General features: G+C 47.7%; 2 protein-coding genes across 6 annotated transcripts; one reads left to right on the forward strand and one right to left on the reverse strand.

The window, feature by feature from the left end:
* Window positions 1-899: 899 nt before the first annotated feature.
* Window positions 900-7,404, reverse strand: LOC143823162 (DNA-directed RNA polymerases I and III subunit RPAC2-like). 2 transcript variants are annotated; one of them, XR_013226399.1, is made up of 6 exons: window positions 7,224-7,404; window positions 5,287-5,384; window positions 4,145-4,221; window positions 2,452-2,534; window positions 2,040-2,153; window positions 900-1,140 (listed from the first exon to the last, which is right to left on the reverse strand). XR_013226399.1 is itself a non-coding variant. In XM_077309156.1 (5 exons), the coding sequence occupies exons 1-5, from the start codon at window positions 7,266-7,268 to the stop codon at window positions 2,106-2,108; spliced, it is 351 nt and encodes a 116-aa protein (XP_077165271.1). In that variant the 5' UTR covers window positions 7,269-7,404; the 3' UTR covers window positions 1,977-2,105. The 2 variants fall into 2 exon arrangements, 1 of the variants encoding a protein (XP_077165271.1); XM_077309156.1 differs by lacking the exon at window positions 900-1,140 and having other exon boundaries at window positions 1,977-2,153.
* VAMP7 (vesicle associated membrane protein 7) lies at window positions 7,353-23,174 on the forward strand. 4 transcript variants are annotated; one of them, XM_077309151.1, is made up of 8 exons: window positions 7,353-7,715; window positions 15,438-15,596; window positions 17,313-17,370; window positions 18,159-18,296; window positions 18,823-18,913; window positions 19,092-19,159; window positions 20,871-20,963; window positions 21,539-23,174. In XM_077309151.1, the coding sequence occupies exons 1-8, from the start codon at window positions 7,369-7,371 to the stop codon at window positions 21,605-21,607; spliced, it is 1,023 nt and encodes a 340-aa protein (XP_077165266.1). In that variant the 5' UTR covers window positions 7,353-7,368; the 3' UTR covers window positions 21,608-23,174. The 4 variants fall into 4 exon arrangements, with proteins under 4 accessions (XP_077165266.1, XP_077165268.1, XP_077165269.1 ...); XM_077309153.1 differs by having other exon boundaries at window positions 7,618-7,715; window positions 15,442-15,596; XM_077309154.1 differs by lacking the exon at window positions 7,353-7,715 and adding an exon at window positions 8,208-8,325.
* The last annotated feature ends 1,879 nt before the right edge of the window (window positions 23,175-25,053 follow it).

Below are 25,053 nucleotides of genomic sequence, written 5' to 3' on the forward strand. Positions count from 1 at the left end.
GGCTTGTCCCAGCCCTGATAGTGCTGTTCTGACCAAGCAGTCCTGTCAGAAGCTCTCAGCCTCCCCTACTTCACAGGGTGTCTGTTGTGGGGAAAGGAAGCAAAGGCGATTGTAAGCCACTTAGAGACTCTTTGGGGCTGTGAAGAATGGGATATAAGACCCAACTCTTCTTATTCTAGCTGGTCTTCATACGCAGAAGGCAGACAATCAGGTGGAGACCAAGCAAAATCTGAACCCATGACATCCGTAATCAGGGCCAGAACAAGCTGACTACCCACACTGCCGCATGCCTGCAACTCCTTCTTAAAGTCTTATTTACTGTACTAGGGGCCAAGCCTGTTGCATTCAGGAATACAACAGGCACTAGATTGGGGGTGGGGGTGGAAGAAGTCTGCAGATGTCCTCCCCCTCCCCCCAGGACCTGGAAAGGCTGCAGGCAGCTGTTAGGGAACTCACTGGAAGGGGCAGCTCTCACAAAGCAGGGATCTGCAGCCTCTGAGCCTGGGAAGGAAATGGAAGGAGGAGCAGATGGTCAGGGGTGGGGGACAGAAGGTGATTGGCTGGCCACTGTACAGATTGGCAAGCCGGTTGAAGGAGGAGGCACTCAGGGACGGGACAGCCACTCTGAGTGGGTGTTTAGCGCTGAGCAGCACTTAATCCATGAGAAACGCTCCTCCTCCAAGGCCTTACCAGAAATATATTATGTAGAACAGATGAAACAGATGTGTGCATTATAAAGAATACCTAACAAAATGAATTTATTGTGATTTTGGATTTGCCTTTCCTGTAGATTATATAGCCATCATGTAGACATGCTAAGTTTGGATTCAAGTTCATCGACTGCATCACAAGATTATTTGGCATGGGATTGCTGACTTGAGGCTACAAGGGGCTGGTGTAAGTTATGCCAGGCTAACAGAATAGGCTTCTTTTCAGTCTGTTCTCCCAGAATTGCCTTCAGCTTGTCAGAAGGATTTCCCGTTGACTTGAGCAAAAATTTGGAGCTGGTTCGTGCATCTGTGCTAGCAGCGCCTGTTGATGCAACAGCTACACTTGCCAGGGCTCTGTGATGTGTGAAAAGAACAGGATGCTAAACGGCTTGCTCCAGGACCATAGTGTATTTTTGTTCAATGCAGCCATCTGTATAAGAACAAAGATGTGATAAAACCTTGACACACCTGAAGTTAGCTCATCTCAATGACATGGCACCTTCACCCATCCTGACAGATTAAATTTCCACCCTGTTTTATGTCACATTATTTAGTCCTAATAAAAATGATTGTGTGGGTCGTGATTTGTTTTTTTCAGTTCTTGACCAGCATAGCTGCAAACATATTTTAACCTTCCTTGGACTTCTGAATCCTTTACGGCAGTGGTCCCCAACCCCCGGGTCGTGGCCCGGCGCCAGACCACGGCTCCCTCTTCCCGCCCCCCCCCGCTTTGGGAGGGGGGAAAGAGAAGCTTGCCCGGCCGCAAGCTAATCGGCCGCTTCGGCGGCCAGTTTGCTGGCGTCCTGGAGAGGCGGGGAGAGGGAGCCGCATGCGCGTTTGCGCTGGGGCTGCCGCGCATGAGCGGGGCCCCGGGCCGCACTCTCCCCTTACTCAGCAAAAGCGGTCCACAGCAGCCGGAAGGTTGCGGACCGCTGCTTTATGGAACAAACTGCTGATGTAGTGATGCACCCTAAAATTAAAACTGCACCTACTGCCTCCATACACAGATCATACAATCAAATAAATCATGTATTTTGTGTTCACTTTCTGAGACTCATTCATCCTTCATTCATGATAATCAATGGTAAATGTCAGCAATCCCTGGAACCAGGAGGGTCAACAATCATCTGTTTTCAACTCGTAAATTCTGGGAGTTCTATTAACATAATTGCAGTCACTTATGATTATTTGTTACAGAATATGCCATTTTAAGATCTTCAGACAAGCTGTTTTTAACATGTGCTGCGAATGAATGAAGAAGGCGGATTAGGTAGTTTAGCATTTATTAAGAAAACTCATCCCTAGTCCATAAAAAAAATAAAGCCTTACCCCCAAATCCCAACCCAACAATGGTCACAATGTACAATGGTGCATGTCATGCTGCCCCCGTAGGAGCTACTCCATGTTCACATCCTTCTGAGCCTTGTATGCCTCCACGCTGGCCTGCAAAAACAGAGGGACTGAATTGAGGACCTGTGGTCTATGCTCTGTGGACAGTTAATCTCAGGCGTATTCCCAGGAGACTGCTGCATAGGAAACTCAAGAGTATGGTATTTGCAAAGGAGACCTAGATTTTAAAAGGGTGTGCTCAGGATTCTTGCCCTGGACAGAACAGACTGTTGCTCCTCTTGTCGACCCAGGCTCTCATATCACAAGGACAGCAAAACCCATGCAGCAAGGCGGGAATCATATCTAGCCTACCTTGGGGTCGTCGGGTGGGATAGACAATGGATTGACCTACCTCAAATTTGCTGAGCACATGCTGGCAGACACCTGTGAGTTCCTCCAGTCCTTTCTCAAATGCCTCAAGGGCAGAGATGCCTCCTGTGAGGAAGAAGAGAAGCGTTCAGAGAAGAGAAGCGTTTAGAGAAGAGAAGCGTTTATCCATCCCTTGCTCCCAGAAGTAGAGTGATGGACATGGCTCTTTATGCTCATCACCCCCCCCCCCACACCCAACAACTTGAGAACTAGAGTAACTGCCCAGGAAGGTGAGTGGGGCATTGAACCTGGATCACTTAATCCCTAGTTTAATGCTCTAATTCAGTGGTCCCCAACCTTTTTGAGGCTGGGGACCGGCAGGGCAACTGCCTGCCCGCGCATGCGATTCCCTCCCCCCCCCCACTTCCGCAGTAAGAAGCTTCCTGGGCCGCAAGCTTGCGGCCTGGGAAGTTTTTTACTGTGGGTGGGGACAGGGAGCCGCGGCCCGGCGCCAAGGCCTTCATGGCCCGGCACCGGGCCGCAGCCCGCGGGTTGGGGACCACTGCTCTAATTCATCCCTCGGTTACTTACAATCAAGAGCTACCCAGGAATCCACAATACATCGCCTTTTCACAATACTACACAATGTGGTCTTAAAATGTATAAAGGCCTCCAGCATTTTTGAACCTGCAGACACCCTCGGGGTTCTGGCAAAGGGCACAGCTGTAAAATGCCTATTGTAGGACATGAAGACAACCAAATTATTTCTTTCTTCATTTATCACATGGCATCTGTGTAATGTAGCCAGGAGATTCAGTGTCATTGCCTGCCCCCACATCATAGCCCTCATATTCCTTGGAGGTCGCCCTTCCAAAGGCTTTCCGGGGCTGAACCTGCTTACCTTCTGATAGGATCAAGCTTGCCTGGGCTATCCAGGTCAGAGTCCGGCCAACCACAAAATTATAGGGGAAGAGATGATAGGTAACTCTAATAATAAGTCTTCAGCATCTCTGGCAGAAGCTCTAACAGAATACCATTTTATCTGCATAGCCAATCAGAAACATTGCTGGGGAAAGGCGACACCCACTTTCTGAAAGCATCTGGCAGGTGTGAATAGAAGAAGAGTTGGTTCTTATATGCCGCTTTTCCCTACCCGAAGGAGTCTCAAAGTGGCTTACAGTCGCCTTTCCTTTCCTCCTGACACCCTGTGGGGTGGGTGAGGCTGAGAGAGCCCTGATATCACTGCCCGGTCAGAACAGTTTTATCAGTGCTGTGGTGAGCCCAAGGTCACCCAGCTGGCTGCATGTGGGAGAGCGCAGAATCAAACCTGGCATGCCAGATTAGAAGTCCACACTCCTAACCACTACACCAAACTGGCTCTCAAATAGGCATCATGTTGAAAGCCTCCAGTCTAGAGATTAGTCCTGTTCTGCCCCAAACACACTCATGGCAATGATCAATGATTTCTGTGGGCTGTAGGGTCTCCAGGATGCCAAGCTACTTAAAGCCACAGAAACGCTGGGGACAGTTCTGATTATACATGGAAAGACATGTGCATATAGGAAATGGCTTAAACTCAAGTCACACCACCAGCCTGTCCAGCTCATTGCAGTCTGTCCTATTTGGCAGCAGCTCTTGAAGGTACTGGACAGAGAAAAGCCTTTCCGGCATCCAGGCTTTAAAACCTGGCAAGTCAGCTGTACTGGCCCTCCAGCAGGTAGGACTGTAGGCTTCACCTTTTGTCTGGATCCGGAAATTGATTTTGCTTTCAGAAGGATGTGTGATGCTGTAGCCACAGAACTCCACTTCTGGACTGCAGAGGGACAGGAAAGAGAGGGAGGCCAGAATCAGCCGGGTAAGCTCTTAATACTCAGGGAGACTAAGGTGGAACAACAGACTTTCCTGAAAGCCGGGTTACGTGCATGGTGAAGCCAGAAAAAAGTTCTGCATCAACTTCTACATCGCCCCCAAAGCATCTGTGTACCATTGAGAAACCCCTTAAACATTCTTCAGCCTTCAAGAAACACCAGAAGTGGTGCAATTGTGTAGAATATGGCTGGGAAGCATAGCTGTGTACTATAGCTGTGGTCACAAACGTATTTTGGTGGCCAAGGCTCATCACACATGGTAGTGTATAGAGTCCAGAGAGGTGAGTATTCTAATATAAAGTTTACCGCCATGGGGGGGGGGGGGGATAGCAGGAGCAATGGATGCCTGCTCCAGTCCTGTCCCTGGTTCAGCGGTGTAGGCTGCTGGTCCATTTCTGGTGTGTGGGTGAATGGGGGAGTGAGAGTCCAGTGGGAGTGTCTGGGAGATGTCATGTCTAGTGACATGCGACTTCTGGGGTGGTGGCAGGGAGGTGTGGCCTGCTGACATCACTTCTGGGGTTTTTCAAGGCTTCATCAAAGGTAAAAGGTTTAAAAAGGCTGGCCTAGAGACTTATTTCCTAAGTGCTGTCTGTCACAGCTGTTTCCCAGATCATGAAAGCCCATAGGATATAATCCAGGGGTAGTCAAACTGCAGCCCTCCAGATGTCCATGGACTACATTTCCCACGAGCCCCTGCCAGCGTTTGCTGCCAGGGGCTCATGGGAATTGTAGTCCATGGACATCTGGAGGGCCGCAGTTGGACTACCCCTGACTGTAGCCAATCAAACTCCTTCCTCACTCAGAGAGAAGCCTCTCAAGCATGAAAATAATAGACATCCTGGCAAACCACCCCGTATTGAGTCTGCCATGAAAACACTAGAGGGCGTCACCCCAAGGGTCAGGCATGACCCATACATAATGTCTTGAAATGGTGAGAATTGTTAGGCAACTTGCATTTCCGCCCTTCACCCTGGCAGTCCCATCATTTCAGCATGCAGAACCTGACTTACTCTTTCATGATCATGTACCGGAGGGAGTTGCCCAGGGTGTGGTCCTCGTTGTGGAGCACAAATGTGACACAGCTTTTATCTGCCCCCTCAGCTCGTACCTGCCAGATGAGATTTAAAAAACACCCATCAGGTTCCTGGAGGACTTCAAGCCCACATCCATCACAGCAGTCAGTTGGTTCTGGTGGTCAACGTGGTTTTGGAAGGATAAAACTGCCACATCAAGTTAGCAGCCTTGGTCAATCCAGCTCCATCTCAAGCAAAGGTCTCAAGCAAAGGAATGTTTTTCCCACCACCTGAGATGGGGAGAAACGGAAATGCTGGGGACTGAACCTGCGATCTTCTGCACGCCAAGCAGATTTTCTTCCACTAAGTTGCAGCCCTTCATGAGGTCAAAGGCAGAAGCTGTACAGAGCCATTCAGAGCCCACTGCCTCATGTCGTAGGCTTTGAACCAGGCTATAAATCACGGTATTTAGGGGACAGTGTGGGGCGCAGGACCTGGAAGGTGTGGTTCAAGTCATTACTGAGAGCTAGTGTTAAGTAGCTATCAGAGGGAGTATTGGACTATAACCAAGTTGAAATCTCCACTGTCAAAGAACCAAAAATGTTAATCCTTGGAAACAAAAAAGGGACTCTGATCTGACCCAAGACTCATCTCCCCCTCCATGATCTTCAAGGGTTCCTAGATCACAGCATTGGACAGCCAAAATGTATTTTATATTTCCCCTCTAGACTGCAACTATCTCCCCAACCTTAATATTTTGATATAGGACTACATTGTGCACTGGTTTCCTCTGATGTATTAGATGTCCTGTTGGGCCAGCTGCTTAGTTTTGTATTTGTTTTCAATTACACTGTCCTTTCTAATCAAAATAAAAGTATATGCATTAAATGAACTCAAATACTTTGGCCACCTGATGAGAAGGAAGAACTCCCTGGAGAAGAGCCTAATGCTGGGTGTGATTGAGGGCCAAGGAAGAAGGGGACGACAGAGAATGAGGTGGCTGGATGGAGTCGCTGAAGCAGTCGGTGCAAACTTAAATGGACTCCGGGGAATGGTAGAGGACAGGAAAGCCTGGGGGATCATTGTCCATGGGGTCGCGATGGGTCGGACACGACTTCACACCTAACAACAACAACAACAACATTATATGAACTTTGCTTCTTTCCATTTCTGGGAAATACGTGGCTAGAGTTGTTTTCAAAGATTCCAGAAACACAATTCCGATGGCTTCTTTCTTTCTTTGTGTGTGCGCTCTAACACAGGACTTTTTCTAACAGTGCAATTCTACACAGAGCTTTGCTCTTCTAAATCCACTGAAGTTAACTGGCTTGCAGTGCAATTCTTGTGAAGGGGGGGCACAACGCCATCGCCCCAGTGGCCAACACGTGGAAGTCTTGCTCATGCTGCTGCTTCTTGCTTACAACAGCGCCAGCAGCCCTGACAGCACTGCGGTGCTCTGCCTTAAGGCAGGGGTAGTCAGTCAACCTGTGGTCCTCCAGCTGTTCATGGACTACAATTCCCATGAGCCCCTGCCAGCAAACGCCTTAAGGATCCAGGCAACCCGAGTGGTGATTTCCCATGAACGACGGCACCCCTTTCTGCTGCTGGCCCCGGAATACCGAGAGGAGTGTGCGCTGATTCCTCCACGTGCAAAAGACACCCCGGGATAGAGACAAAACGTCACCTGTTGAACTTCAATCTGCTATATTCAAATGAGTAGCCATGTGGGTCTGAAGCAGCACAATAAATAGTAGCACTTCTAAGCCCAACCAAGATTTATTCAGGGCGAGAGCTTTCGAGTGCATGCAAGGCAGCAAGGAAGAGTGCTTGCACTCGAAAGCTCACGCCTTGAATAAATCTTGGTTGGTGTTAAAGGTGCCGCTGGGCTCTGGTTTTATTGTCCAACCCGCTATGCGCGCACCGGTCTCACCTACCATCTGCAGCACCCGCGGCTTCGGGATCCCCTCTTCGTCGCCCATCTCTCGCGCCGGTCTTCCACGCGCGAAGGATCCTGGGAGCCGCAGTCCCCAAAGCGAAGAACGGCAACTCCCGTCAGCCTCTGCGGCAGAGGCAGGCGTTATGTGTAGAAACGCCCGCAATGGCGTCACCGTAGACTTTGGGCTTTCTGGAGCCGAGTGCGGAGAAGAGATTAAGAGAGAAATTATTCAGTCTGGGCAAAAGAATATCAAACCGTCCGTGAAAAGACGAGAAGAGACAGAAGCTAAGGGGAAGGGGCGGGTTCCCTCAGCCGCCCCACTTCCGGTCGGCGGTGAGCGGACGCCTACAACCCTTCGCCCGCCGGACTCCATTTCCCAGACGCCCCTTGCGCTCGGGGGCGGAAGTTCACGTGCTGTTTGCTTAGCCTGCCTGGGAGGCGACGCTGCTGAAGGCGAGAGAAGCTGGGTCTCGGGCGGACGCCCAGCCAGGTAGGAGTCGCCGCTGGGAGAGGGCCCCTGCCCGCTGAGTCAGCCGGAAGCCGGGGGCCACAGTGAATGCAACCGCCCCCGCCCTGGTTCTCGCGCGCCCCTGGTACAGGGCCTTCCTGGAGGGAGGCGTGGGGCGGGCAGGACCTCTCAGGCGAGACTCTCCACCCCGCCTCACTTCTGGGCTGCTGCTAGGCCGGCCTCCTCGGCGGTAGCCATGGCAACGCTCGGGGGCGGGGCTTGAACCCCTCTCTCCTCCCTGCTTCCCCCCCCCCCCCAGCGAGATTCCTGCAGGCGTCTTAGGCAGGAAGAAATGGACTCCCGCACGCCCACCTGTGCTCGAGGGGGTCGCAGCTGTCAGGAGGAGAAAAAAGAAGCGTTGGTTGGTTTTTATACCCTGCTTTTCACCACCTGAAGGAGTCTCAAAAGCGTCTTACAATCGTCTTCCCTTCCTCTTCCCCACCCCTGCGAGGAAGGTGGCGCTGAGAGCTCTGAGAGGACTGCTCTGTGAGAACTGCTCTAACAGAACTGTGACTAGCTCAAGATCACCCACCTTGGCAGTTAAACCCAGCTTTCCAGGTTGGAGGCCACAGTTCTTGACTGCTAAACCAAGGTAGGAGAAACAGACTCGACTGTGCTCGAGAGCCTTGGTTGATAGCTTTGGAGAAGTAAGGCTCTTGGTGAGGGGCTATGACGACCCATTGGAGTTGCAAACAGCCGGTGTTTCGGAAGGCTTCTCTTTTGGCCCTATAGAGCGGTGAATCTCAGGATTTTTTTCTGTAGTGAGCCAGCTTGGTGTAATGGTTAGGAGTGCGGATTTGTAATCTGGCTAGTTGGGTTTGATTCTGTGCTCCCCCACAGCCAGCTGGATGACCTTGGGCTCGCCCTGGCACTGATAAAGCTGTTATGACCGAGCAGTGATATCAGGGCTCTCTCAGCCTCACCCACCCCACAGGGTGTCTGTTGTGGGGAGAGGAAAGGGAAGGCAATTGGAAGCCACTTTGAGACTCCTTCGGGTAGAGAAAAGCGGCATAGAAGAACCAACTCTTCTTCATAGGTCCAAATTTAGTTGATACAGTGACCCACTTCATCCTCCCCACAAAAAACAGATTAATGAAATTTCAAAAAGTCTTGCCCCCACTTTCACAGGCCTTGGGACCCACCATTTTGAAAGTGTTCATGGGAGAATACTGGCAAGGGGTGGTGTGCAGGGTCTGTGGATCTGGAAAGCAGCTTCTGGTCAGAGTGGACTTATTTTTAATTTTATTTGACAGAATTTGTACCTTCATAATGGCTACCAGTTGGCCTGGGTTGGTATAAGATGACTTCATGTGTTTGCCTGGTACTTTTGCTGGTCCCCTGCTAAATTTCCACCAGTCACAAAGCTGTCAAAAGGCCAGGGTGGGGTATCTGGTTATCTAAGGTCTGGGCAGGGAATCAAAGTAAAATCCTAAACTGAGTGGTTGTTTGGGTGAAAGGCAGGGGGGGGGGATGAATGCGCAAAAGGGGGTTCTCTATGTGACATGTTTGAGAGTAATCTCTGACATCAGTGTAAATACATTCTCTATAGCAGTGGTCCCCAACCTTTTTATCACCGGGGACCACTCAAAGCCTTTTACTGAGGCCCGGTGGGGGGGGGGGTAGTTTACTCCTCTACTCTCAACCACTGCCCTAACACTCTCTGATTGCTATGGTAATGTTTAAACATCCCTTCAAAATAAGATACAGACACACCACAACAATGAAGTGTGTTGTAAAGGGCTGGGAGGGATGAAGTAAAGGGCCGGGGGGAGGGGGGGAGAAGGTGTCCTTTGGGGCCCACCTCCAATTAGTCGAAGGACCACATGTGGTCCGCGGCCCACAGGTTGGGGATAGCTATAGGGCTGAAAAACAGCTTGAATTTGGGACAGGAGAGTCCTGTTACTTATTGGGATTGATGTTGCAAACGCTACCTAACAGGTGGCCATCATGACCCTTGTGGCACCATGTGCTCATCATACCCCAGTGGACCTGCTGAGCTATCTGTGCAAGTTCAAATATCCTACCAGCCATTCCTTGAGAGAATCTGTTGCAAGAAATGAACACTGACTTCACTGAATAAGGAGATTATCTGGAAGTACTGTTATACTTAAAGGCACATATCACGCCAGGAGAGAAGCTTCTTGGATGTACCCTGTTGAGCAACAGAGTTTTCACTAGCAATTTCTGAGGTATTGGGGGAAGACAGTAAATGTGGTGTATTTCCCATGGGCCTCTGTGCAAGAAGCAGGGCATGAAGAGAGCCAGGGCTGTGGGTCCTACACTGTGGGACTCATTCCAGGAGTATCTAGAACAGTAATAAAGAATATGGTTCTGTTTGAATCGGTGTATGTGTGTGTGGGGGAGGCTTTTTGCCACAACTGAAGGTTGGGAAGAACCTCAAGTGTAACCAAAAAGTCAAGTTGTGGTTTCTAGCCGAACTTTAACACTAACCTCTCTTCTTGTTTTGAAATCAAGCAGTGGAAAACTCACATATTACAAGTGGTGGAGGCAGTTAATGGACTCTCTGCTGCCTTTAAAGAAAATGTATTTTCCCCAATCCCTGGGACAAGCTCTGGAAACAGCTCTGCTGTTTATTTCCTGCCCTACAGCAAATTGTATTATGTTCGTAGGAGGTTCTTATTGGCTACTACAGATGATATTGCTGCTCCATCTCCAGCAAGTAAAGGAAGCATCTTTAAAAAGCAAAGTCTGATTGTTAATGTAAAATGAATGGGTGTACACACGAAACTGAGGGCTAATTTGCCAATCCAGTATTGCATTGCTTGGAATAGTTATATCGCTGAAGGTGAAGTACTCTCCTGGCCAAACACTATAGGACTGTTGCCATGATAAGATATAGTCATATATCTTAGAACATCCATGTTGACTACTCTGCTTTTCGAGGGCTTAAAAGTTTCCATTGTACTTGAAAGCCTTGCTCAGCATTTCTGACAATACAGACTGAAATTTATGGAGGTCATTCTGTCCTTATCTAAAGGAGCTAATCTTGCCAGCTGAAATTGTTCATGCCAGTGGAGACACAATATACTGGCATGTTCTGTGGAGCGTTGTGGTAAGTTTTCATGAACTTTTAGCTTTAAAAAGGAGGTTGGATCATGAGAACCTGAAATGATGCCAGAGGGTCTGCTGTCCATGGTTACCCTTAAAACCTGCCACATATTTTTATAGATATCTATGCATTTATAAGAGCCTCTTGTGGCGCAGGGTGGTAAGGCAGCAGACATGCAGTCTGAAAGCTCTGCCCATGAGGCTGGGAGTTCAATCCCAGCAGCCAGCTCAAGGTTGACTCAGCCTTCCATCCTTCCGAGGTCGGTAAAATGAGTACCCAGCTTTCTCGGGGGTAAACGGTAATGACTGGGGAAGGCACTGGCAAACCACCCCGTACTGAGTCTGCCATGAAAATGCTAGAAGGCATCACCCCAAGGGTCAGACATGACCCAGTGCTTGCACAGGGGATACCTTTATGCATTTATGCATTTATAATTTAAAAAGCACAAAAAGGCCCCAATGCTTCTGATCAGCTTTTTATTCCATAGCAGGATAATTCTGTTTAATGAATTGTTCCCTTTTTCTGGAGGATTAAAGGCTGGCACACAAGGTAAAAGTCTGATGGCTTCCGAGATCCTGGCCTGATTTTGTGGTTGTTTTTGCTATCAAGTCTCAGCTGATTTCTGATGACCCTGTAGCGTATTCAAGGCAAGAGACATTGTCTTCCTGTGCGTCAAAACCCTGGTATTCTCGAAGGACTTCTATCCAAATACTAGTCAGGGCCAGCGCGGCATAGTTTCTGAGATCAGCTAAGAGTGGGTTAACCCCCCCCCCCAAAAAAAGGGATGCCTGTGACACTGTCTCCCAGAAGCTCTGGAGAGCAGGGTGGAGGTGTGACATTAACAAAGTATGTGGAGGAAGCTGTTTAAAACGACCAGTTTATCTTCTCCCTTTCAAAGATAAGAAAAGAAGGAAGCACGTGCTAATGACCCACTTCTAAAATGAACTGCATCTCTGTGTGCAGCAGGGCCTTGTGCAATTTCAAGTTTTGTAGTCTGGTGCTAACAAGACCTCTAAAGCCACCAATCTGGAATCAGCTAGTTAGGGTAGACTCCGCAGAGATTCACTGCCTATGGATCTCCACTCCCTCTCCCAGCCCTGCTGAAGAGACACCGGACAAGGAATCTGGATGGATTTCAGGGGCTGAGGCAGTAGGGAGTGCTAGAGAGTGGGCAAGCCTGATGTGTAAATAATGCTGTGGTTGTTTTGAACAAAAATAGTTCTGTTGAAACAAGACACTCTAAAAGGCAGTGCTAAAGGAGACTGAGTAAAGGGGGACTTGATTGTCAAACGTAGTTGGTTCTTTGAGCTTCACTTGCATGGGGGCTCTGCAAGTTTATGGAATAGTCATGAGCCCCTGTCGTGAAATCATGTGCTCTCTTCATGCTGCAGAGATGGTGATGTGTGCACCTTCTGCATACAACTCTTGTCAGGCTGAAATTGCACTGTTTTCCATGCATCTTTGCTCTGGGTGTACAATATGTAGTGACTTGGGAGGTGTAACTTCATTTGCAATAGAGTAAGCTTAGAGTAGTTCCCTAGTGGAGCTCGAGCTCCTGTAAACAGGTGTTCCTAGTACAGAGAAAATGGATCATAGTCTGCTGCTACAGCCAGCCACTGCTGGTTCTTGGAAAGCAGTTTTATAAGATGCTGTTAGATCAAACCAACTGGTATTTTGGCAGATAGAAGCAGAGGGGTTCTCTATGCAGTCTAACTGGGATATTCGATAGCAAATATAGAATTTACTGTTCAGAGGGTTGGTGGACCTGCTTCCCTCTGAGCACAAGAGGGAAGGAGACTTTCAGCAAGGTGATGCTGTGTGTGTGTATGAGAAGCACAGGAAGGCCGCAAGCTTTGCATCTGCTTCTGGCAAAGGCTTTCCCCTTTATGGCTAGTCTTGCTAGACAGCCAGGGTGGATGACTGACACCAGGTAGCTCAGCCAGTCGGATCATTTTACCTTCCTAATTGCTAGAATACTCACGGATCCACTTGAGCTAGCTGAGCCCAGTTGGTCTTGCCCTTGGAGTAGCTTCTCTCTGCTTCTTACAGAAATTTGTCTGCAGAGGCTGTACTTATAATTCTGTAGAGCTGAATCGCCATTGTCTTTCCCAAGATGGGCTCCAAGTCGTTTGGCTGGGACTGGGAGCATTCCATCGCATCGCAGCTGCCAAGTGAAGTTGCCCTGAAGTTGCCCTGAGTGGTAAACTCTCAGTGTGCTTCTTGCATTTATGTCACAGTTTACATCAGGCACTTTTTAGTTTTCATAGTTATCATTGCTAAACATATTTATAGGCCACCTCTTTGGGAGAGCAGCATTCTGTGAATGCTCAATAAAAGGACAAGCACCTCACAACATCCCCATGTGGACCTTGATCTCCTTCTAGTGGCAATAACCTTCCAAATGTGCTTCTCTGATGGCCGTGTGAAGATTTGGGGTAGCTAATGCCGCCAACAGCAGTGCAGCCTGTGCTTGTGTTTTGGAACTTAAGGTGCAGCTCACTCCCAGATTATTATTACTGTATGGATAATAAGCAGAGCTGTTGCTGAGATCTCAAAGCTCTTGCCTGGACATCATCCCCCAATAAATAGACAGGAACCTCCCTTGTGTTGCAAGTCTGATGGGCACTCCTCGTCTTTGACTGGAACACCGGCTGGTGGTGTCACATGAGATAATGAAGCTCAGTGCCTGGCATCAGCTGTATCAAAACAGCACACCTTCATGGCTGCCCGCCTCTCTGAGTGGAAGTGTCTTGGCACTTCTGTTCATAACACAAACTTCTTCACAGTGGATGCAAATTGTATTGTTTTACACGACAGGAAAGGAAGGTGTCTGGCTGCACAGTTGTTTTTTTTGGGCTCGCCTGCATATTACGTAAATTTCTCTTGATGATGGTCAAGAGACTATCTTTTGGGGGTTTTACAGGATTTTATTGTACTTGTGAATCTTGTAAACCGCTGGGAGACATTTGAGAGCGGCAGTATATGAATGTGTGAATGAGTGAATAAAGCTGAGCTTTTGCTGGGCATCTGGAAAGGGGGAGCTGTTTGCTGTGTGGTCCTTCCCCGTCACCTACACACTATGTTCTGTCAGACAAGTGCTTTGGGTGACCCTCCCTTCTGAGATCAGGTGGGTGGCAACTCAGGAGAGGACCTTCTTGGTCATGGTCCCTTCTGTTGCCATCTCCCGCCAACAGATGAGGGCCTTTTAATTTCATGTGGCATTCTCTCAGTGTTTCTTCTTTACTCACCTGGCATTCTTCCATCTTCATTAGGCAAGGCTACTAGCGCCCAGAGTACTTAGCCACAGTGATTCATGTAACGGTCACCTCCAGGATTGACTTCTATAACTCGCTTTATGGAGGCCTTCCCTTGTCGTTGACCCGGAAATTGCAGCTGGTACAAAATGCAGCAGCTAGGGTCCTCACAGGAACACCTTGGAGGGCCCACATCCAGCCTGTGTTGACGTGGCTGCATTGGTTGCCAGTTGCAGCCCAGATCAAGTTCAAGGTTTGGGAATTGACCTTCAAGGTTTTTCATGGTCTGGGAGTCACATACTTGAGGGACCACCTATCGCCTTATACTCCTCACATGGCTCTGTGCTATGCAGGTACTAATTTGTTGATGATTCCTGGGAAGTTCTCCTGGCCCCAACCAGGTGGAATGAGCTCCCAACCAGGTGGAAAGCTGAGGGCCCTGCAGGAGCTTTCACAGTTCCACAGAGGTTGTAAATCAGAGCTCTTCCGCCAGGCCTTTGGTTGAGGCCAAGGTGTGGAAGATCTAAGAGTCCCCTCCTCGGATCTGTCACGGCACCCCTGGAAACCTAGGAGATCTATGCCCTGAGGCGTTGAGAGAGGGGAAGAGGACGGGAGGGTGGGGGGGGGGGGGGTGGAATATGGAATGGGGTTCTTGATTTTTTCACTGCCAGAGCTTGTTATCTGTGTTTAATGTTAATGTTTTAAATGTTTTAATTGATGTGGGGGTTTATTTGTAACCTGCCACAAGACGTTTTACGAAAGTGGCAGGTAATAAATCTAATAAATCAGTGGTCCCCAACCTTTTTTTGGCTGGGAACCGGCAGGGCGATGGCCGCGGCCACGCATGCGCGCATGCACGCTGTGCAGCCGAAATTGCGCATGTGCGGCACTTTCGCAGATGCACGATGCGCGGCGTGGCCCTTATTCCCTCTCCACCCCCTCCCGCAGTAAGAAGCTTCCCGGGCCACAGGCTTGCGGCCTGGGAAGTTTTTTACTGCGGGGGGGGGTGGGGGGGAGAGGGAACCGCGGCCCGGCGCCCTGGCCTTCGTGGCCCGGCACCGGGCAGTGGACCGCAGGTTGGGGACCACTGTAATAAATAATAATAACAGTGTTTTAATTGTTGCTTTAATATCTTTAAGTGTGTTTTAGCTCTGGTTTTAATTATGTGTGAGGGGGGATTGGTTTTAATAATTTTAAAATGTGGCTTCATTATGTATATTTTAATTTGTTAGGTGCCGTGGTGGCACTTGTGAGGGCAGAAACGCAGGCTATGAATTTTGTGGAAGAAGTTTTCCGATTCTCTCTCTCTCTCTCTCTCTCTCTCTCTCTCTCTCTCTCTCTCTCTCTCTCTCTCTCTCTCTCTCTCTGCTGTCTTTCCAGCCAGCCTGCAGCTATGGCCATCCTCTTCGCAGTTGTAGCCAGAGGCTCCACGATTCTGGCCAAACACGCCTGGTGTGGGGGAAATTTTTTGGAAGTGACAGAACAGATCCTGGCCAAGACCCCTTCAGAGAACAACAAACTCACCTACTCACACGGCAAGTGAGTCCTGCTCTGTGTCTGTTGGGGAAGGGAGTAAGACCCTTTTCAGAGTTTCCAGTGGCCTAATAAATACACCTTGAATATCTGCTTTCCTCAGCACTTTGCTAAACTTTTGCATATCTGATGTTGCTCTAACCCTTTTGAGGAAAAACTGCTGAATGTATACTGGATCTGGCCCTTTTGACTGTTGGCTGGCTAAACATTTTATTTATAATAATAAAGTATTGTGTTCTCTGAAATTTTACTTCTTAACCAAAAGAACACAACTGTAGCATACATAAAATATGGTGCTACAGTGCCAAAATGTCTCAGGAGAGTGGATAGAAGGCACTAGTAAGTGGGAAGTTCACTATAATTACCTGGTATTGCAGCTCCAGTGCTCCCTGAGGTTCTGCTACAAACTTCAGCAGGAGGTAAGGAAGTAATTTTCAGCAGTTAGAACTCTAGTGGAAACACTGTAGTAAATCCAGCCTAAAAATTGGCATGCCTTTTAAATGTGCTTAATGGATCTGATGTAGCTGTGTTCAGATTCTCCTTTCCCATGAAGCTATCAGCCTAGCCTACCTCACAGGTTTGTTGTGGGGGATAAAATGGAGATGGGTGAACCATATACACAACCCTGAACTTTACAGAAGTATCTTAACACCGCCCGTGACGCCGCGGGCGCCACGGACTAAATAAAGCTGTAAGGCGTTCTGAGGCAGGATGTGTCCGGGATGAGGAAGGGTCCGGATTGGACCCTTCCTCCGATGCATCAGGCCGCCCGCAAGGGAGCCCCCGGCAGCTGCGCGCCGGGGGCTCCCTGCCCTCATGGCCGCAGAACAACAAGAACCGCTGAGGAACCGACGAGAAGCCACCGGAGAACAAAAAGCCGCCGAGGAGCAGCTGTCAGGAGCCCCGGAGGTGCTGCCGAGGAGCTGCCGCAGCCCAGCGTGCCGCGCCGGGCGGCAGCTCCCTGGGCGGCGGCCTGACGCATCACCGCGTCTGGCCACTGCCCTGGGAGGCTCCGCGCGGCTGCCGGGGGCTCCGTTGCCTAATCGCTGCCGACAAACACAACCCGCCAAGGAACCGTCGCCCACCTCCTCTTTCAGGTAGCCTGACCCTTGCTCTGTCCCTCGCTCTGGCCCCCGCCTGCTAGCGCCCATTGTATTCTTCATACAATGGGCTTTTTTACTAGTAATGGAATAAAAATGTAATGCTGTTTTAAATAATTGACTGGTGAGACTTCAAAACGGGAGCAAACCATTGGATACTTACTAGTAAGGGTCCTTTTCCCCTGAGGAAAGGAGGGCATCTTGTCCCTCCTGAAGTCATCATCATTTTTTACTCCTCTTTTGAGCAGGACATCCTGCCCTGTTGTTCCTTTGCTGTTATTGTTTTCATTGTTATAGTTCAAGTGTGTTCTTTCATAACTTAGAAGGTTTGCTTTCAGAGTTGCCAGGACTGAGTAGATAGGTGACTCCCACAGAGGAGACTGGAAGTGGAAAAGAATTTTTCTTCTTCCCTGAATAGAGTGGGAGTCACCCACCAAGAAGACCTCCACCTGAGAGGGGGAAAGGATCTCTTTACTGACATCAGCAAGTTTTTCTGAATACAGTATTAGGAGTATTTCGTGCTTACAACACACATTTAGTGCATGATACAGTATGTACTGGATATTTCTGGTTTATAAAATCTCTGCTCTAAAATTGTACTTGGTGTCATGTATTGCCCTAGTTACCTGTTCCACTATATCTGTGAAGACCGGATTATATACCTCTGCATCACTGATGATGTAAGTATGTGAGAAGAAGTTGGGGTGTGTTTCATTGTGAATAATTGTGTTCTTTTTCACTGCTGGAAATCAACAGGACTAAATTCCACAGTGAGCCCCCTAGAACCTGTAGGCAGCTGCAGACCTTCTTAGGATTCACAAATTTGTACCGTGATTCCCTTTACCATGCAAGGTAGCTTTGCCCCTCATGGATTTGCTAAAGATCTAAAGGAAGGGTGAGAGTGCCAAATGGCCTGGGAGCCAGCTGCAGTAGTGGATCAGTGTCAGCAGGCATCTACGGAGCCAGTCCTCCCACCCCCCACCGCCCCAGAAGCACTTCATTGTCCAGGTTATTGTTAGCTATACAGCTATGGTTGGGGTTTTGTTTCAGGAGGGGGAGGACAGGAAACTTCATCCATGTGCTTACCTTTCTAAGAAGTTTACCAAGACAGAGAGCAATTGGGCATTGTGTCAAAAGGAGGCAGTGGCCATTAAAGTGGCCCTCTCTATCTGGTGTCACTTCCTTGAGGTGGCTAGCATTGCTTTTCAAGTATCGTGACACTATGGTCAGGCTTGTTTCTGTTTGTGAAATGTGCCTGGATCCAACATAATGTGTTTGGATCCAACGTAAGTGGATGTATGTGGGTGGCTGCTCGAAGGCTTTGGGAAGCCGGATGCCTCTGGTGTTCTTCCCATGGTGTCATCTGATCCTTGAAGATATGCTGCCTCTGTACATGGAGTTGCCACTTAACTGTCGTGGCTAGCAGTGGTTGATTTGCCTGTTTCTGTGGATCTTCTTTTGCCTTCAGAATTTCGAGCGTTCCAGAGCTTTCACATTCCTGAATGAAATCAAGAAGCGGTTTCAGAACACCTATGGCTCTCGTGCACAGACGGCTCTGCCATACGCGATGAACAGCGAGTTCTCCACTGTCCTGGCAGCACAGCTGGTGAGATGCAGTGATGTCAGCCTGCTTAACATTGCTTGCGGCTCTAGAGGCCCCCACCAAGTTACTTGACCTCCTAGGAACCCATCTGCTGTGTTTCTGCATGAGTTGCTGTTCTTGCTACTGGAAAAGGACCATGACTTGTGCTGAGATGCATTGGGGCAACTTCCTCTCCGTTGGTTATTTGGTCTCACAGTACTCTTTCATGTATTTTGGAGCACTAGCTTCCCACCAGCAGATAGTTTAGGATACGTGAGGCTAGATACTATCAAGGTGAAGGCTCAGGGTCCTGTAATCACTGATTTTTCTCATTGTAGAATTGAGGAGATAAGAGGTGGACAGGATTTCTGAGTGCTGGGAAAGCATTGGGGGGGACACACCTTTACATAGCTCCCACTGTGGAATTTAGGCTTTGAAGAGCTCTGAGGTTTTTAGATTGAGCTATGGAGGATGGCTTCATTCTTGTTCAGCCTCTCCTTTTGTCAAATTACACATGATCCAGACATTTGTGTCTCTTCTCCCCTTGCAGAAATACCACTCTGAGACAAAGGGCAATGAACAGGTGGCAGAGACACAGGCCCAGGTGGACGAACTCAAAGGGATCATGGTCCGCAATATAGGTATTTGCGCTGCTCACTTACACAGCTACAGCCAAGTTGAGGCTCTTGCACTGGGGTGTACTTAAGGTCCGAAATACTGAGAGCACCCTCTTCTGGGGTGAACGTTCTGCTCAGCTGGCAGCAGGAGGGGAGCTGCTGTCCCAGTCATGTTTTCACTTCTATCTTCTCCTCTTTCTAGATCTAGTGGCCCAAAGAGGAGAAAAGCTGGAATTGCTGATAGACAAAACTGAAAATCTTGTGGATTCGGTAAGTTCCAGAAGTCAGGCAGACAGCTATATATCTGAATTCTTCAGGCTTCCCTCTGTAAGGTGAGACACACCTTGTAGGGATATTCTGTATATGGCTGGAACAAGTAAACAGTAAGGACTGCTAGAAACAAATACTTTGAGCACTTGTTTCCTTAGCAGATTGGACTGGCGACTCTCTAAAATCCTGGTTGCATATTTTCAGGTTACACAGCACACTTTTAACCTACATAGTCAGAAAAACAGAATAAACTTAATGGTTTACTGAAGGGATAGTGTGAATCTCCTGCAGTTCTAGGCAAGGCTGGTAGATGCTACATCTTGATGAGAAGATTCAATCGACAGAAATGTAAATGAGAAAACCACTTCCAAATCAGTCACTGCATATTGAGCACCAAATCAAGTACTTCTCTTGGCACCCAGCAGAGAGTGCTAAAGTGCTTCTGCTCTGCTCTGTCCAGGATCTGCATCAAAGTGTTGGACTTCTCTCTCTTCTTATAGAGACTGTTGCATGGTGCATAACGGGTGGGTCATGCTTTTCTGTTCATACATCTCTGTGCCACCCTCTGTTGAAGGCATTCAGCATGATGTCAACACAAAGGTTATTCCTTGTGATTTTTATAGAATGGCAAAGCAGACAGAGAAGACTCCAGGTCCAACACTTGAAGATGTTTGTCTGGTTTAAGCAGGCAATGTGGTGCTGTGTGCATTTGTAGGAAGCAGCTCAGGTCTGATCCCAATACTTGAAGCCTTTCCTAGACACAGGCTACTGAGGCTTTTGTAGGCAGTGGTTCCTTGGCCCATGTTTTTAGGTGACGACAGGGTGTCTGTTGTGGGGAGAGGAATGGGAAGGCGACTGTAAGCCACGTTGAGCCTCCTTCGGGTAGAGAATGGCGGCATAGAACCAACTCTTCTTCTTCTAGATATATTACGGCACCTAGTGACCCAGTATTGCATCTGGCTAGTTCCAGGCTAGCCTGATGTCATCAGAACTTGGGTTGGCCCTGGTTAGTACTTGGATGGGAGACTACCTATGAAGTATAGGATCGCTATGCAGAGGCAGACGTGACAAACCACCACTTTTGCCTTGAAAACCCTAAACTATTACCATAAAATGGCTCAATTTGACGGCACTTTGTCCCATCACTCGTTAGTTCCTCCCATCAAAGAGTGTCTGTTGTGGGGAGAGGAAGGGAAAGCGATTGGAAGCTGCTTTAAGACTCCTGATAGAGCCGGTCTGACCAAGCAGTAATCTCAGGGCTCCCTCAGCCTCACCTCCCTCACAAGGTGTCTACTGTGGGGAGAGGAAGAGGAAGGTGAATGTAAGCTGCTTTGAAACTCCTTCAGGTAGAGAAAAGTGGCATTTAAGAACCAACTCTTCTTCTCAGGATTGTTAGGATAAAATGGAAGAGGGGAGAACAATGTAAATGTTTTGGGTCACCAGAGGTGAGAAAAGAGGATATAGGTATTCAAATGCTTTTTCTGTTTTGGAATTCTTTTGCAGTGTTGGCCACACTATGCCTCCCCAGATGTCCATGGACCACATGCTGGCAGGGGCTCGTAGTAATTGTAGTCCAAGGGATGCTGGACCACTCTTGATCTATAGCTAGCTGTTGTTTGTTGTCCTGACTGTGGCTGAAAGATTGCATATAAACATTCAAAACAGGACTTTGGGATGCCTGTTAGCAGCTCTTTTTGTATTCTTTTTGCAGTCCGTCACCTTCAAAACAACCAGCAGGAACCTGGCTCGAGCCATGTGTATGAAGAACCTCAAGCTCACCATTATTATCGCCATAGTAACAATTGTAAGTTTCTTTTCCTGTTGGAGTAGTGGTGGAGGATTTTCAATGATGCCCTTTTTGGTTCCTTTCCCCTCTGGCCATTACCCTCTCCCTTATCCTTATTTTCTGCAACGACATTGCAACAGAAATAAAATGGAGCACACTAGGTATTTAGGGCACTGGAGACTTTCCCTATTTCCTAAGCCTTCTGTAGGAGTGTCGTCACTCCCTTGGTAAATGCCAGGACATATTGAGGGACGAGCTTGGGAAAGATAAAAGTGTTAAGTTTTGGGTCATGCTTTAGGGCAGGGGTAGTCAACCTGTGGTCCTCCATATGTTCATGGACTACAATTCCTATGAGCCCCTGCCAGCATTTGCTGGTTACAGAAGCCCTTTCCTGGCTATTTTTTCTTCAGTTGTTTTGGGTTTTTTTTGGAGGGGCGGGTGCCTTGCAGCAGGGAAAAGCCTGTGCTTCAGGGCGTTTCCATAACACTACCCTAAGCGGTACAGAAAAACGGGAGACTGTCTTTGGTGACCTGTAACAACTCAAACTAAACACCTTTGGTGGGGTGAAAAAACTAAGTCTATTCCGTCCACAGGTCATAATCTACATCATTGTGTCAGCTGCCTGCGGAGGCCTCTCATGGCCGAACTGTGTACCAAAGTAGCCATTGGGACCAGCTGGCCGCATACAAGAGCACATGTGAGCAAGAACTTATGAAGGAGCAACCCTCATAAAAGAAACTCAGACCTCCTCATCCTTCCAGGACACTCAAGTCTTTTTTTGCCTTACTGTCCCCCAAAAGAGGCTGCAACCCCAAGCCACAGCCTTCAGGGATGGCATCTCTTTCGATTAAAACCTACTTGAAGGGAGCTTTGTCTGTCTTCATTGCAGAGCTTCCCGATGTGGAAGAAAGGCTGTCAGTGGTGGGATGGTCTATGCATATTTTTCTGTGTTATCATGCTTTGCACTTTACTGTCCTGAGGCCCTGCAGGAGGGGAATGTGAAGAGTTGAAAGTGACTTCTCCAAAATCTGACCCTTGAGAGGGAAAGGAAACCACTGGATCTAGATGGGTTCATGAATTCTGGCCTAGCTAGAAGTGACAATTGGCTCCCTCCTAAGCTTCCTTTCCCAGCGGTGCCTTTCCTGATCTCCTCTTGGGTTATAACTTTGGCCATGAGGAAGAGCCCCCTTGTGACCTGGGGAGGGGGGCTAGTCTCTTCTTCGGCATGTTGGTGGGATCTCTTGTGAGTTAGAGGAATGATGAATGTCTGTGTTTGCTGTTGCTGTAACACCCTGCTTATTTGTGATTTGGAAGAGCTCTTCTGTTGTGTCTGATTTCTGCGTATAGTACGGGGCTCATCCTTAACTTCACTGGCTGCCCCCCTGATTAAAGTCCTAAAAGAAAATGACTACAAGATACACAAGGGATGCAGTTATCCAATTCTGAATGTAGGGATGCTGTGGAGAACAGTAGGGCAGGAGTAACTTCAGCTTTCATGCCATAAGATCTGAGGGGGAGAGGTCATGTGCTGCTAATTACCTGGTAGGGGGGGGGGGATGGTGTTAAGAGTAACTCAAGAGAGCTTCCTGTATTTACTGAATGTTTTGGAAGAGTGTTTCAGAGCAATGTGCCAGCAGTGGATAACTTCAGAAGTACACACAGAGCAAGTGCAACTTGCTTGAAAAAGCTTCATTTCAGATTTTTGCCCAAAAGGTTGGTCTTTTTTTCACAGAAGAGAACAGAATAGCCAGAAATTTGAGAGACGACTGCTGTTTCAATGTGCTTAACGTAGTTGTTGCTCACATGCATTTTATCCCTTTCTTTTATCACAAGCACTGCTGAGGCATTAACCCCACCACAGCACCCATGGGAAGATTTTTAGCAGCCCAGTCTCCAGCCCTAGCAGGGCAAGCCGGACACCCATGAGTGAGCTGTGTAGGGGTTCACATCACCCATTTCTTGGTGGGAAGGGCTAATCTTCTGTCCCTGCTGAGTAGTCAAGCTCTGATACAGGCTTTTGTCTGAAAATAGCATTCTCCTTCTCCTGTTTTGTCCTTCGGCTCTCCCAGGCACAGGTCAATGTTCAAATAATTGTGCATGTTTTAAGACATTGTTAGTAATTTTCTATGATTTTGGTTGCCTTTATGTACTCTAAAATAAATGGCTTTTTTCTGTTTTACAAATGCACTGATGCATTATTGTAAAATAAAGTTAACTTGTTTGAATAAATCTGTGGTGCTGGAAAGAGTTGATGCCAACCTTCTCATCAGGTTAGGAGGGAAGAAAGGGTTATTGATAACGTACTTGAGGAAAATCAGTCCTCATCTATTTGTTTTCTTTCCAGAGTAGCAGTTTGTAATTTCTTACAGCTGCCTCAGTGCTAAGTCTGAACATGAATCGCAATACCCTCCTAAATCAAGGAAACAGAGGGCTTGAAAGGAACAGCTTTTAGTACTACAAACTTTTTCTAGCTGCAACTTAGCCTGCATTTTTTTCCTTACACCAAGTGCAATATACTGTATAGACATTTCTGTTGTCAACTTAAAATTCATTCATAAGCATAGATCAAATTAGTCCCTGTATAGTACTTTCTGTAATATAACTATTCTTATAGCCCACCCATCCTGGTTTCCTCAGGGTGGGTAGCAACAGAATTCATAGTTAACTACATTGATAAAGTTTTAACATTTTAAATTAACTTATATTGATGAAAGTATTTTAGAATTTATAACTGAAACCTCAGCCCTAGGCCCAGCAGACAGCTCTGTCTTGCAGGCCTTCCAGAACTGTTTAAGGTCCCAGAGGGCTCTGATCTCCGGAACAGCATTCTACCAGGTAAGAGCCAGGACTGAGAAAGTTCTGGCTCTGGTTGAGGCCAGTTTTATTTCTTTTGGGCCTGTTCAGGAATCCAGAACAGTTGTTTGCCAAGTACAAGGGTCCTAGACCATTTAGGGCCAGAACCTTGAACTTGATCTGGTCTCCAATCTGGAGCTAGTGCAGTTGAGAGAGCACTGGTGCGATATCAGCTCTCCATTTAGTCCCAGTAAGGGCTCATGCCGCTGAATTTTATCACTGTCGCATCATTTTTCTAAAGAAATGCTGCAGTCAATAACAAGGCTTAAAGCTAAGGGGAAGATTTCCAATCCAGTTACCTTTTGCTGTGCTATATAGCAACATTGACTTTGAATAGTTATATGTGAGCAGTTTGTCCTAGAATCAGTTCAACCATTTTTCATTGTTTCAAGCCATCTAATACTTTAAAATGACGTTCCTAATTTCCAGAATGATTTCAAAGTTTTTCCCATAAGCAGTAAAAGAAATTTGACCTTTCTGTTAATTTTTATGTTAGACACAGCTATTTAACTACAGTAAAACAATTGCCTATTGTCATAATTAGTATGTTTAATATTGCTGGCACACATGCAGATTAACACTTTGAAGTAATTTACAGGTTTCTTAATAGACGTTAAGCCAGAATAGATCTCCAAGCTTGCATGTTGCATCATGTTTGGAGGAAGCTGTACTTACTAATTAAGTGAGAAATAGCAAGGGTGCCTCATACAAATCAGAAGACTTTGTTATCCCCACAACCAGGAAGGAAACAAAGCATCAAGCCACATTAAGTATTCATTAACAGACTTAGTCAAGTGACGTTAATTTGTGAGCTTCGATTTTGTCCAGCATTCTTCACAGGCTCCTGTTTCCCTGTACCAAAGATTCTCCCCCTCCCACACACCCTGTGCAAATGAAGTACATACAAAGATATACAGAAGTGTAAGAATGTTCACAAACGTTTGGGTTTGCTTTAGTTCGTTAACTGTTTGGAGCCCCCTGAATGTTTCTGTCCCGTGTCCCAAAACAATGACATTCTGAGCCCAAAAAAGGGTCTCTGTTCCCACCAGCCTCGTAATCCTTCACCCACTCTATGCAAACACAGAAGACCAAGGTACTCTGAAGGACAGAGAACATGAGAGGCAGTCAATGAGAATGTGGGGTAGATCATGGGACAGTTCGAGAAGAGATCTGTAGGGATACCTCTTAGCAGGTGGCAACTGAAGACCTCTTTCTAAGGATTTTATGAAGAGGAAGACATTGGACTTCAACATAA

Source organism: Paroedura picta, chromosome 13 (genome assembly GCF_049243985.1).
Source record: "Paroedura picta isolate Pp20150507F chromosome 13, Ppicta_v3.0, whole genome shotgun sequence".
In the NCBI taxonomy this organism is placed as follows: Eukaryota; Metazoa; Chordata; class Lepidosauria; order Squamata; family Gekkonidae; genus Paroedura; species Paroedura picta.

Excerpts from the sequence above, each read along its gene's own strand:
- LOC143823162 (XM_077309156.1), bottom strand. The coding sequence starts at position 7,268 with ATGGGCGACGAAGAGGGGATCCCGAAGCCGCGGGTGCTGCAGATG. Across the intron at positions 4,222-5,286 it reads CGGTACATGATCATGAAAGA|TCCAGAAGTGGAGTTCTGTG; the intron begins GTAAGTCAGGTT and ends GTCCCTCTGCAG. Across the intron at positions 2,154-2,451 it reads ATGTGCTCAGCAAATTTGAG|GCCAGCGTGGAGGCATACAA; the intron begins GTAGGTCAATCC and ends CTGTTTTTGCAG.
- VAMP7 (XM_077309151.1), top strand. The coding sequence starts at position 7,369 with ATGTGTAGAAACGCCCGCAATGGCGTCACCGTAGACTTTGGGCTTTCT. Across the intron at positions 15,597-17,312 it reads CTCACCTACTCACACGGCAA|TTACCTGTTCCACTATATCT; the intron begins GTGAGTCCTGCT and ends GTATTGCCCTAG. Across the intron at positions 19,160-20,870 it reads CTGAAAATCTTGTGGATTCG|TCCGTCACCTTCAAAACAAC; the intron begins GTAAGTTCCAGA and ends TTCTTTTTGCAG.